General features: G+C 46.4%; 1 protein-coding gene across 1 annotated transcript in view; it reads left to right on the top strand.

The window, feature by feature from the left end:
• Window positions 1-10,886, top strand: part of C21H6orf89 (chromosome 21 C6orf89 homolog) — a 29,483-nt gene extending 18,597 nt beyond the window's left edge. Inside the window, exons 4-8 of the mRNA XM_074936159.1 lie at window positions 6,135-6,289; window positions 6,595-6,734; window positions 8,169-8,295; window positions 9,290-9,413; window positions 10,150-10,886. Of these exons, the coding sequence (XP_074792260.1) occupies window positions 6,135-6,289; window positions 6,595-6,734; window positions 8,169-8,295; window positions 9,290-9,413; window positions 10,150-10,235 (632 nt within the window). The 3' untranslated portion in view covers window positions 10,236-10,886. The remainder of the gene's footprint in view (window positions 1-6,134; window positions 6,290-6,594; window positions 6,735-8,168; window positions 8,296-9,289; window positions 9,414-10,149) is intronic.
• The last annotated feature ends 2,415 nt before the right edge of the window (window positions 10,887-13,301 follow it).

Here is a 13,301-nt window from a genome sequence, read left to right as displayed (position 1 = left end):
ACTGTAATAATAAACACTCCTGTGAAAATAGGCTTTTCTGAACTCAGCTGATGTCTAATGCACCAATGTGGTCTCATTCTGACTTTATATTATAAATGACCGAGTTAATTTTTAGCCTAGTTTAAAAATCACGATGAATCATTTTATTTGTGGAGGAAGGATGGTCCTTGTAGCAAAGATGCGATTTCTGGCCCTGACTTGGCCACGGTCTTGTTGTGCGATTTTGAGCAAATCGCTTCATCTCAGTGATCTTAGTTTCCACAGCTGTAAAATAGGGATGATCATAGCTTCTTTCCTCAGAGACTAAATTGCATTCATTCATTAATATCCGTAAAGCGCTTTGAGATGCGTAGGTAGCAGACTTTTCAGAGAGTCATATTAGAGGATCTTACAGTTATGTAGTTCTTGTCATCCCGATGGATTCCCAAAGCACTTCGCAAGCTGATTCATTGGGTATAGGATGTAGAAACTGCAGTAGAGACAGCAGAACAAAAATATACACACTACAAATGGGCAAGGGAGACACTCAAGGGGGCATAGAGGTTAGAAGTCTGCAGCAGTGCTAACATGGCCATTGGCTGGTCGCATCTCAGAAGCAAGCACAGATGGGAGATGAGACAACAATGACTCTGGAATGGAGGCCAAAGGCAGTTAAGTGCTGTCAGGGCTGGCTAGAGGAACTGAGAGCCTTTGTTTAGCCGTGCTCAATCTTGGCCCAGAAACGGGGTGCCTAGCAACACCAAGATGAGGCCTGCATCCTTCCGCAGATTTAATGAAGCTGTTGTTTAACTCTGTAGTTTGTCCAGATAAAGGATTCTGGTCATAAGCATGATGACAGGTTTCTGTGACTTTGGCCACATTTTCTTTTGCTGTCATGGCAATAGTGGTTCATTTAGAACAGAGACCTCACTTTTAGGTTGAGGGCTCCGTTCTGCAAATCCCTACTTCCAGAAGGGCTCGTTAAACTAGCAGAAAACGACATAACAAGCTCCCATGGCTGAAAGTTGAAGCAACTGGAAACAAGGAGTGCATTTGTAACAGTGAGGGCAATTGACCATTGGAATAATAAGGGATGCAGTTGGAGTCTTCATTGCTGGCAGTCTTTAAAGCAAGATCAGATGTCTTCCCAAAGGATCTGTTCTAGCTCAGTGGCAAGTTATTGGGCTCAGTGCAGGAATTAAAAATCCTGTGCAGGAGGACACACGAGATGACCATAATGGCTCTTCTAGTCTTAAAGTCTGGGAAAATAGCCCCTTTTTCTTGTGATCTTGCCCATTGACATCCATAAAAGTACTTGTGAAAAAGGCCTGCAAATGTGAGTGAGGATTTCTTGGGCCTCAAGCAATCATCAGAAACTGGAGACCCTCTCAGAAATTTGTCGGACTGTTCAAAATATTCCCCTTTGTTCAGGGATCTCATTAAAGCCATTTTGAAAGGCCTGTGGTTTAAGCAGCTGTGCACAGATGTTGTTATGGAAGGATCAGCAGATGTCCATCTCAGTCGCATCCAGTGCACCTAAAATCTGAATAGATAAATCATCCACTGGCTCTCAAACCAACAGGATAGATGAGTCATTTTGCCATGCCTGTAGGGATCCACCCCAAGCCTGAATTCACCTTTGAATAGTCTTGGGTTAAAATTAGTCACGCTTATTCCACAGCTGGTTGGAACCCATATCTCTGAGGCTTATCTGTCGACCCACCCAGATTTCCACTATTCCGGTACTTTCTGACAATGTAGTTCACATCCTGTGAAGGGGGGCTGCAGCATTGGGTGGTTGTTACTGGAAACTGACCAGCACAATCGCCATAGAAGGAAAAAAACAAAAATTGAGCACGTAGACCCAGCATATAGAACAGCACTCTTTAAGGGCCTGATCCAAAGCACATTGAAATCAATGGAAAGACTCCTGTGGAACCAGGATCAGATGGGTTTAGTGCTGTTACTTCAGACTTCCTAGGACTTGTTCAGAGAGAGGAGGCAGGAAACCCAGAAGAAAATGCGTCGGAAACCAGGTTGTGAGGCTTCTTTGCGTGACTGTCTCTCTGCCGTGTTTGCTTGGTGCAGGGAGCTCTTTTCCATTCAGCATGAATGAGGATGGCCGTCCCTTTCTCTAAAGGCAGCATCTAGAACAGAGACTGCAAAAAAGCTGGGACCTGATCTAAAGCCCATTGAAGTCAATGGGCATCTTCCCATTGACTCTGGAGCAGGTTTTCCAATGCAGAGAACTCATCTTCGGTCCACACACAGTAAACTGCCACTGGTTTGCCTAAAGGAGCTTTTCTGAGTCTTGGGTGCTTTGTGGGCCACTCGGAGAAGCTTGTAGAGGCCAACTGACTCTGAGGTTAGCCAGTGAACTGTCAGCTCTTACCATTTTGATACTTACACTTTCTGAAGCACTTATCTGAGCTCTAAGCTGCCTTTGCTTCCACAAGCATAAAATTTTCAGCAGAGTCGGGGCCGCCCCTAGCTCTCCGCATCATGGTGCTCAGGGTCCCTGAACTAGATTTCCGGCCTTGTCTCTCAGCCTTCTGCTGTTGACTGATGTTAAACCACAACACGGCGCCTTTCCATCAGATCCATGTGAGTGGGCTGCCATTGACTTCACTGGGGTTCTGCACAGGAGTGCCAAGCTTGTTAAGAACCTTTTAGTTTCCAATCCAGCTATGCTGCACACAAGCCCTTATTGGCTTCGACATCCATGTGCATCTGCAGGTTTAAAGACCGTTGCATTCCTCGGTGAGGAGAGGGCCAAATATTGAGACAGTTTGTGGAAATGTAAAAGAGGGTGGGGTGGTCATTTTAAACCGATTATAACTTGAACTACTTGTTCTGTGTCATGGAAATGTTGACCCAAAATCCCTCTTATATTAATCACAGTAACATTCAAAAAGACGTTGTGTGTTTACATTAGCAGTAGCATATAAGAGCCCCACTGCGCTAGGCTCTGTACAACTACAGAACTAAAGGAGGTCTCCAGGGCACCGACCATAAGTTTAAGACGAGACGAGAGGTGGATATGACATGCAGGCAGGGAGCGTGATGTGAGAATGAGGCAATATTGGTCAGTTGCCTTCCCGCAAAAAGCGAGAGGGCTGTATGAAAATATAGGAGGGGAGGGGAGGGGAGTTTCAGCTTGACCATTGCCTCCTTAATGTACATGTGTAGTAGGACATATCAGTACAACAGCCACTCCCACTCATCCCATGATCAGGCTACACAGGAATAATTTAGCACTCTTGCAGCTTTACATTGTAATGGACCTTGATATAATCGTAGCCTGACAGTAACAGTCTGTCCTGTTTATATGAAGATGCCTCTTCCTGTTAAATCTACAAACAGATCACACGCCCAGTGTGCTTCATTTAAAACCCCAATGATCCCCCAGGGTGGCTGGACAGAGTGATAATCTGAAAGGAATGTAGGAGTCTGATCGAAATGGAGAACAAATACTTTGTGAAGTGCCTGCTCCAATCCCTTGTGTGCTCTTACAGGCGCGTTGTCCTCCCATCTATGTGCAGTCTGAGCCTTGCATCACTCCCTCCCTTCTTAGCAAGGCCGGGCCCTCCTCTCCGGTCACACTTCTCATGCAGGTCACACGCATTCTGATACGCAGACTAACACCCTCAACAATAAATCTAAAAGATTAATTAAAAACAAACCAACCCAGCCCTGCCGGCAGCACTGGGAATCCATCTCGAATGCTCTCTAGATGGCTTATTCGTGGCAAAAATAAATAACCTCTTCAATCGGGCAATTGAGAATGCAAATATCCCATGCTAATTCAAAAGAGAAATTCTGGACTGGAGAGCTGATTAACATACAATCCTGCAGGCTACTGCGCTCTTGGTCTCGTGTAGAATTTCAGCAGACCAATTGGCTACAGCACCTAAGGCAGTGCTTAGAGGATTTCACGATAAACAGATTATTTTAATGTCCCTTGCTTTATTGTGAATTGCCATTGTCTAATCCCAAGATATGTTTTGTTGTTCTCTGGCTGTGCTAATGGCGACTGCAGTTACTCCAATGAGATCGTTCAGGTCTTTGTTTCCCATCAGCAACCAGATGCGTTTTTAAATTCACACTCCCTACTGCTGACAAAACAAAGATTTTCCCTTTTCCTTCTGTAAGCTGGGAGGTTGGGAAAAGCACACTGAAGTGGCTGCTGCTTCTGTCTGTTAAAACATCATGCATGTGGAGGGGTGCAACTGACCTTTTGCTAGGAATAAAAATGTTACACTTGCATATCTGTTTAACAAAAAACTCTGTGTTTTCCAATGAGAAACAGGAATTCTATCCTGATCCTCCTTAGTCCGTATATCAGCAGTAATACGTGAAATGCCCTGTTCAAGCCTTACAGATTCACAGGTAATAAAGAATTGAAGCCTGGGACCTGCATGAATAAAAATAATGTAATAGTTCCAAATAACCCTCCCATATTGTTATCCCTCAATGAACCGTAAACCTCTATAAAGCTACTCCTTGACTGTTGGGAAGGAGGGGAGCTAAAGTAGGGGAAACAAATCTAATGCTTTTCCATCGTATGATGCCCACCAGATATAACCTGTTACATGTAATAACTCCAGCGTTCATTCACATTTGAGAGCTTATTATTTTTTATTGATTTTAGTATTAAAAAAGTCTCCAATTGTTTGGGTGCATGTTCTGTAGAAACACTTAGGCTGTGAGTTTTAAAGCCATCTGAAGGACTTGGGCTCCCAGTTCCTGGCCATCCAAACCCTCCAGGTGACTTTGAAAATCACATGTCTGGATTAAAGCGAAGGCACTGTAGGCCTATACCTGGGATCCCAGCTGTTGGAGTTACATGAGATGAGAATCTCTGCTTTTGTTACAAATGTTGCCAGCCCTCTTAGATCACATTTTCAAGTGTTTCTTCACATCCGAGTGTCACTAATGTCTGTCTGAGTCTGCAGGTGGCATGAAACAATAGCTCCAAGAGACGTGCTCCATTTGTCTTCTCTCTGAAACATGCTAGCACCCTAAGGAGGGGGCAGGGCCGCAGGCTGGGAGCAGGTCTAGGGGGGGCACCATGTGAGGTGTGTGTAGGGTCTGTATTGCTTTAACGCAGCCCTGCCTGCTCCTGCAATCTGATGTGTGTGGGAAGTCCCCTGCACCGATGTGGAGTGCTGTTGACTTCACTGGGACTCCATGAAGGTATAAATAAGGGTGTCCCTGTACTGATCAAATTGTATAATCAGGACCATAGCTTTTACCAGCTGAGACCCTGATCCTACAATTGGATGGACCCCTGAACATTGAAGTCAGTGGGGCATTAATCATTAACTCCTCTGTGCCCATTTATCCATCCGACATAACTCAGATCATCCCCATAACTCAGACTCCTTTCTGACTGGGATCTGCTAAGAGTTGAGGACCCAAATTGATCTTTTAAAAAAAATTACATAATCAGATAGAAATAAAAATGCTGATGCTTTAAAAAGATACATTTCTGCAGAGTTTCTATCTTGTTTAAATCCAGACCATTCCCTTGCAAGCTCTGCAGCCAAGTCCTAGCAGCACTGTGCTACTGTATAATAGAAACTGGCCTAGGGACACAAGTGGAACCTGCCCAAGCTGAGGGCTGGGTATAAAGCAAATAGGCAGCTGATTGTCATAGTCTAAGGTGTGGTAATGACCCCAGTAAGGACATTTGTAACCTGACAACTGAGTTTTGTCTTCTGGGTGTCTCTTAAACGGAAGAGCAATCCAAACGTTTTCTTTGTGGATTTGTTTGTTTAGTCGCACAATAATAAAGGCCCATCAGATTTCCCCAAAGTTCTGCAGTAATGGCATAATCTAGCCCACATTCCTCAAAGATTTACAGACAAAGAGAAATTTCCATAAAGCTCTTCCATGCACAGCCCAAAGACCCTGTCTCCAAAAACATCAATTCACTGCCTTCTCTAACACCAAAGGAAAAAGAGTCTATTAAAAGCAACATTGATGACTCCAACAAAGCTTGCCCGATTAATTAGTTTTAATAGCTAATAAACCTTGGACGTCATCAGTAATCTGACAATATTTTGTGTTGGGTTAGGAGATAATGAGTGTATAATCTGGACTCCGTTACCTTTCCATCCTGATATAAAGCTTGTTTTTTCTTTTTCCTCCAGAGTGCCATGACTGGTGGGGACTAGATTGCAGGCAGAATGGTTCTGAGATTCCTGCCAACTGCTCTTGCTGTGCTGCCATTAAAAGCCTCCAGGTAGTGACTGATCTAGGACAATTATCAGAAAACCTCCAGAGGCCTCAGCCCCTCTTAATCAAGGTAATGTGTATGTTTTTAACACCAGAAGGGAGCGTCGTGATCATATAGTCTTAACCATCTGTGTAACACAGATCAGAGAACCACACCCTGTGATATCTGCATTAAGCCCATAATTTCTTGGAGACTTAAAGTGATTGAGATCCTACCACATCCCTTGGTAAATTTTTCCAATGGTTAATTGCTCTCCCTGTTAAAATGCAAAGCCCAGAGGGCTGTCCCTGTTTGATGTGATGCAAGGAATTGGAAATGGGAGAGAAAATAGCCAGGTTAACACTGCTGATCTTTCTCTTTTGCTGTTGTTTAAGACAGGGCAGTATCTGTCTTATGATGAACTGAAGCATTTTCAGTCCCAGTACCCGGAATTGACAGAGATCACAATAGAAGAGAATTCAGCTGAACGTTGGCGCTGCCTTCCAAGACAGATGTTTCCATTTGCCTTCCCCTGGTGAGTTGAGACAAAACACGTGGAAGTTGCATGCCACCCTTTTCCAGGCGTACCCAAGCTCTGCCCAGTTCAGAAATGTATTGATGACTTCTCAGGAGCCTGAGGGTTAAACCTGATTGGCCAAAAAAGATAAAAGCAGAGTTTAGCCCACCTTTGCCCCGATTGAAATGCAGTCCATGGAGACTGGGGAGATATGATTGAGGTCTATAAAATCACGACTGGTGTGGAAAAAGGAAATAGGGAAGTGTTTACTACTTCTCATAACACAAAAACTAGGGGTCACCAAATGAAATGAATAGGCAGCAGGTTTAAAACAAATAAAAAGAAGTATTTCTTCACACAACGCACAGTCAACCTGTGGAACTCCTTGCCAGAGGATGTTGTGATGTCCAAGACCATAACAGAGTTCAAAAAAGCACTAGATAAGTTCATGGAGGATAGGTCCATCAATGGCTATTAGCCAGGATGTGCAGGGATGGTGTCCCTAGCCTCTGCTTGCCAGAAGCTGGGAATGAGCGACAGGGGATGGATCACTTGAGGATTACCTGTTCATTCCCTCTGGGCACCTGGCATTGGCCACTGTCGGAAGACAGGATACTGGGCTAGATGGACCTTCGGTCTGACCCAATAGGGCCGTTCTTACATTCTTATGCTGGCCTCAATGCAGAATACTCCATCCTGAGCCATGTGGAAGGCTCCTCTGATCAAGTTGGAGCATTGAATGCTGGGACTTTGTGTGCTGTTCCTCACAGTAAGATCAGGCTGAACTTGGGTCGCATGGTACAATTTCTTGGGTATAATCTGATCTCAGTCCGAAGGAAACCTGGGTATCAGAGTTTCAGGAACCATCTACGTTCCAGATGTAACTATGTAGGGTCTTAAAGTGTGTCAGGGACCTCAGCTTGTGTTGACCATGTCTGTGACCTGTGCTAAAGGGCTACAGTTGTCCAAGGCTTTGACACAGTACAGGAGCATGATAGGGTCCCATCTAGAAGCAACACCATATTTTTACAGATTTCAGAGTAGCAGCCGTGTTAGTCTGTATCCCCAAAAAGAACAGGAGGACTTGTGGCACCTTAGAGACTAACAAATTTATTAGAGCATAAGCCTTCGTGGGCTACAGCCCCGCTCATCGTATCCTACCTCCTGTTCAAATATGCATCACTGTGTAAGGGGATGGTGTGACCAGGGCACAGACCTAGGAGCTGGGGAGTCATGAGTTCTAATCCAAGCTCTGATAATGACTCTGTGGGAGCAAGAGCCTTCACCTGGCCGTGCTTCAGTTTCTCCGTCTATAAAATGAGACTAATAATATGTAGCTACCAACCTCATAAGGGTGTCGGGGATGAATGTTTGCGAAGACCTTTGACGTTGGACAGAGGCTATATTAGCGCTAAGCATTATTATAAAGTGATTCTTTAATATGTTTTATAGGAACAAAGCCCTGAATAAAACTCAGATTCTCCAGGAACTTTTCCCTGCCTTGTCTTTGCTGGCATTCCCAAAGGCAATCTCCCTGGAAAGCTGCTTTCTCATTCACAACCCAGAGTTAGGGAATAAGGTGAGACATCCATCCCGGGGTATGCTTTCCTCTTTTGTGTAGGTACATGACTGCCTTAATGCAGGGAAGTCACCCATGTGCAGAGAGCCAGTGTAAGGCCTGTGTACCAGGAGGTGCTCACATGTCGCTTGGCCTGTACACTGGTGCTCTGCAAAGGAATACATTTCACCCACCAGTGCAATCAATTGCTTTTCCGAAGCACACTGGGAAATGGAGATTCTTGTCTGATGAGTAAAGCACGGGGAATGCAAGTTGGGATGGCTGGGTTTTGTTCCTGCCTCACTGTGACTTTGGGGGCAAGTCATTTGACTGCTCTGTGCCTCAGTTTCCCTATATGTAAAATAAGGATCTGACTTGGGGTCTGTCTACCCTACACTTAAACACCTGCGGCTGGCCTGTGTTAGCTGGCTTAGTTGCAGTGTAGGCGTTCAGGCACGCCCTGGATCCCAGGCTTTAGGATCCTAAACGTGGGAGGGTCCCAGAGCTTGGGCTGCAGCCCAAATGTCTACACCACAATGAAACAGCCCCAAGCACTGCAAGCCTGAGTCAGCTGGCCCAGGCCAGCAGGGAGTGTCTAACTGCAGTGTAGACATACCCATAGCTACTTAGGAGGAGGATTGTGAAGTTGGATTAATGCAGTAGCTCCCGACCATTTTTTGTTGGCACAGATCAGGGATGGGTGCTCCTGAGTGTATCCCCTCACTCTGGGCCTCTGCCCGTTCTCTCTCCCACCTCTGGGCCCATTTTTCCTCCTTGTCTTGTTTGTTTTTCTTTGAGTGCGGCGGAGTGGTGGGGCTGTGCTGCTTTGTATAGCTGAAGAGGGGCATCAGCAGCCTTCAGGGCCTTGGATTTGGTATGATTTCATATTGATAACCCCGTAATAAATAGTCCTCCAAACAGCAGCCACTGGCCGGGTTGAGCCATGCCCGGAAAGGACAGGGAGAGGTGTTGAAGCTCCTTCCTCTATATCTTTCCTCCTTCCCATCTGTTACAGACCCACAGACTGCACAGCCTGTTTGCAGTTGGAAGCGGCCAGCTAACCCTGAATATTGCACCTCCCAAGGAGTGCAGAGGACACTGCAGGACTCTGTCGGTGGAGCTGGAAGCTGGGGATTTCGGTGAGTTCCAGTGCTGCAGTGAGTAGACCTAGGTGATCCCCTCCCGAAGCAGGGCCAGGCGCCTGATCCCGATTGTGTCTTGTACCAAGTGCCTCCGACAGAGATGAGCATCTACTTCCAGCACCAAATAATTGCACCCAACCAACTGTGCCAAGCTGTCTCATGTAGCGGGAGAGAAAAATTACTCCCCAGCCCCTTTGAGGGCTCAGTTTATGACCTGAAGCAGAAGCGGCATAATGCCTTGAGATACTCTACGTAACTTCATGCCTAAGTCCTGATCTCTCACTGTTTTCTTGGCCAAGCCCCCACTGATTTCCAAGGATCATTTGAGTCTCCTTTCCCTTGAGGTCCTGCAGGCAGAGGAGTTTCATAGCCTTGTTCATTAACATTTTCTCTGCATTTATCAAGTCCCTTCTAAAGCATTGTCTTGTCACGTTGCCGAAGACGAGCAGGATCAGGTTAGGTGATTGCTTAGAGAGGAAACCACTCAGGAATAGCCAGGATGCTGGAGGAAATGGTGTGGATGATTTACTCGCCCCATTCCCTCTGAGTCTGTTCTGACTGATGCCCTGCCGGGGTGCTGCTGGAGGTGCTGCCTTGTGATAGAGATGTAAAATGGAGGCCCTGATCAGCTTCTCTTCTATCTACATATTTATCACAGTGGTGTCTGAGCTTGTCCAGTACAATAACCAGTCATGGGCCCGTCTCATGCTCCTTCCTGTTGTGTTTCCCAAAGGCTATGCCAGCGCGGATTACTGGAAGATGAGCTTTAACTCCAGAGGAGCAGAGCCCATAGTCATTTGCGATGGATCCTCTAGCTAAGAACTGTGGGAGAGCTGGAGTCCAGTCCGGTGCGAGAAGAATGCGCAAGGGGGACAAGGAAATGGGTGTATAAAAGCAGTGAAACTGGTGCAGCTGAAACATCCCAGGGAAGCAGCTTTGCCCACCATGTGGGAGGCCTTGTGTTTCAAGCAACCATTTCCCTGACCCCCGAGGTAATACTTCCTCCGACGTACCTTGGGAGAGAGGCAGTTGCACTGATCGCCCCCCTCAGGTAAGCCCTGGGGGTGCACACGTTTGTTTTCCTGAGTGCAGGGGGATGCATTTCTGAGAGCAAGCTTCTCCTTGTGTCCTTTGTGACTATTGCACTGTTAGAATTTCACAGGGAGCCCCAGAGCGGGCGAAACCGTGACTGAAACCCTCCGGTGCATTCATCCCGGAGAGGTAACATTGGGCCTGTCTATTGGGGCAGCTCTGTCAAGGGGACATATGATTGACATGTTCCATGGTTCCTCCCCCCACATCACAACCCAGTTCCATGCCCCACAAGGAGGAGAATGAGCCCCACAGCCCCCATTCACAGACTCAGGCCTGGCTCCCTGCCACTGGAAAAGAATGGGCCTTACAGCCCGGTTGCAAAGACTGCCACACACAGCAGCGTTCTTGTACCAAATGAAGCTGTTTAACCCTTTACCCCCCCCCCCCCCCCGTCTCGTTGTGATTGCTCTTCTGCATTATGGCAGCCTCAGAGCATTGCTGGTTCCAATAAATAGTCCCTATGTTCTTTTCCTCCTCTAACAAAAATACCGGTGTGAATTCGGCTGTCCGGGTTCTGAGAGTGCAAGAGCTTTGGCGAGAGCCAGGCTGAGGTGCGGGGAAGCACTGCATAAGCTTCCCCTTCCAGATCAGTGAGTGAACTGCATCACCCGGGCTCCCCCATGGCTCCACCTGGGTCTGACCTGGAAACCCCTGGTTAAGATTTTTGAAAGTGACTAGTGATCTTGAGCCCCCTGACTCTCAGACAGTGCTGAGCACCCACCCTGTGAAAATCAGACTCCCTTGAGGTGTCTCAAGTTGGCCACCCAGAATCACTGATTTCCTTTGAAATCTTGGCCCCGTCTACATTGGCGAGGCAAACGGCACCAGCACCTTACTCACAAATCTTGCTTGCATATACTATGCAGCTCTTGTTTGAAATGTGCTGGCTTGCTTTCCTTGGCCAGTATGGGAAGGACCTAAATGAGGGCAGCTTTTAGGATCTGGTTTACCTGGAAGTTCCTTCTTCCCCCCAGTCATTTGTGTGTTAACTCCTTCCAGACCCCAAAGCTCCATCTCTCTCCAGAATGAATGTTGATTTTTTTCCTGAGTCCCTTCCGAGCTTCCTCTGCAGGTTTCCTGTTGCTTGTGTGCTCCCCTGTCCGGTGCCTTTAGAGAGGATCAGTTTCATCATGTGCCGGCTGCAGTTACAGCCGTTCCTCCCAAGCCTGATCCTATGGGTCTTTGTTCCTGCTGTGGACGATGGCTTACAGATGTGTCAGACTGAAGTCATAGCCCTGGGCTGCGGTTCAGGACATACTCTCTCACTTGTTTGTATGGTATCGTGAGAGCCTCTTTTGTTTTGAAGCAAGTTAATCATGTTATGAGACACAAGAATCTTTTCATTTATAAACATCTTTAGGTCAATTAAAAGAACGGAGTGGAACGATTTCACTCCACCCTCTTGCAAGTTTTTAACAACAGCTGGAAAATGGGTGTGAAGCTGCTGCTGGTATTAATTGTTACAGTAATGCTTAGAGGTTCCAGTCCAGATCAGAGCCTCATTTTGCTGGGTGCTCTACAAAGCTAAAACAGAAGAAAGTTACTGTCCCAAAAGAATTTATAATCCAAGGGCACGATCCTGCAAACACTTCCCTACATGCATAATACTAATGAGTTACTCTGGGGGGGTGTTTGCAGAATCAGTCCCTAAAGAGGGAAAAGACAAAACAGGTTGAGTAGAACGTGAGAGGGTGGGGGTTATTTTAGTTGGCTTTGACCAATAAAGGTCTAATTTAATTGGTAGCAAAATATCGCAGGGAATTAGGGTAGTACAACTCCCAATATTATTGTTTGCTAATTTTTGCTGGTGGGTTCTATACTAGTGATTGTGTGCACAGCCTACACTCTCACACACGTGTAGCCCTCTGAAGGACTGGATCCTGTGCAAGTTACCCTTGATTTCAGTGGCAGACGGATCATGCCCTAAACACACAAATTAGGGACCGATGCTATTTACAGTTTGGCAGCTTCTCAGTTTACATCTGGAGGCTAACAAGGTTACCTCATCAGCTCCCAGGTTTCCCTCTGCCTCGCTCCATTTTTATTAAGCATTCAATGAGAGACACGCACAGGGGCTGTATTGGACTCGGTGTTAAGATCATGAGTGAGTTAGTGTTGCTATTGCTTCTAAGTGTCCTTGAATGTGACTCGTAAAAAGTTGCAGAGAAAATTGCCAGTAGTCGGTTAAATGCCTGTGTTTTGAGACCCCCGTCACTGCCAATGCGGCTCCCTGGCTTTATGGAAGGACAAGAAATCGGCCAATAGGACAATCAGCTGTCAGGCTCTCTAACAAGCAGTGGGTTCTAAAGCTGGTTTATGTCTACTCTACAGACGTGCACCCATAAAAATGGCTCCTCCCCAGCTCAAACACAACTAGCAGAGCGTTAAGCCAGTTGGCCAGACGATGGTGAATCTGTCCTGATTGCAGATCTGCTTTCCAAGTGCACTTTTGGTCTCTGCTTAAGTTTCCAGAGCTGTGTCTAGGAGACCAGTGCTCACATGTCCAAACCTCACTGCCTTTGGAATTTACATCATTTGTTTTTACACTTCCAGTATGCTTTCTCCTCTGCTTCCAAGAGCTGTAAGGCATTAAAGGCAGACTTAGCTGCTAAACCAAAACAGGAGGAGGCTGATTTTACTCTGCTTGTTAAGATACTGAAGAATCAAATGTGGCCCCATCAGCACTAGAGTACAAAGCCCTGGTCTGTAGCGTGGTTTCTGTCTCTGGCAGCCAGGGAAATAGCGTTAGCACCTTGCTGTGATTCAGTACAGGCATGGCTGTCAGGGTTT

Source organism: Natator depressus, chromosome 21, assembly GCF_965152275.1.
Source record: "Natator depressus isolate rNatDep1 chromosome 21, rNatDep2.hap1, whole genome shotgun sequence".
NCBI lineage: Eukaryota > Metazoa > Chordata > Testudines > Cheloniidae > Natator > Natator depressus.
The sequence above is the reverse complement of the archived record's forward strand: the minus strand, read 5'-3'. Positions and strand labels throughout refer to the sequence as shown.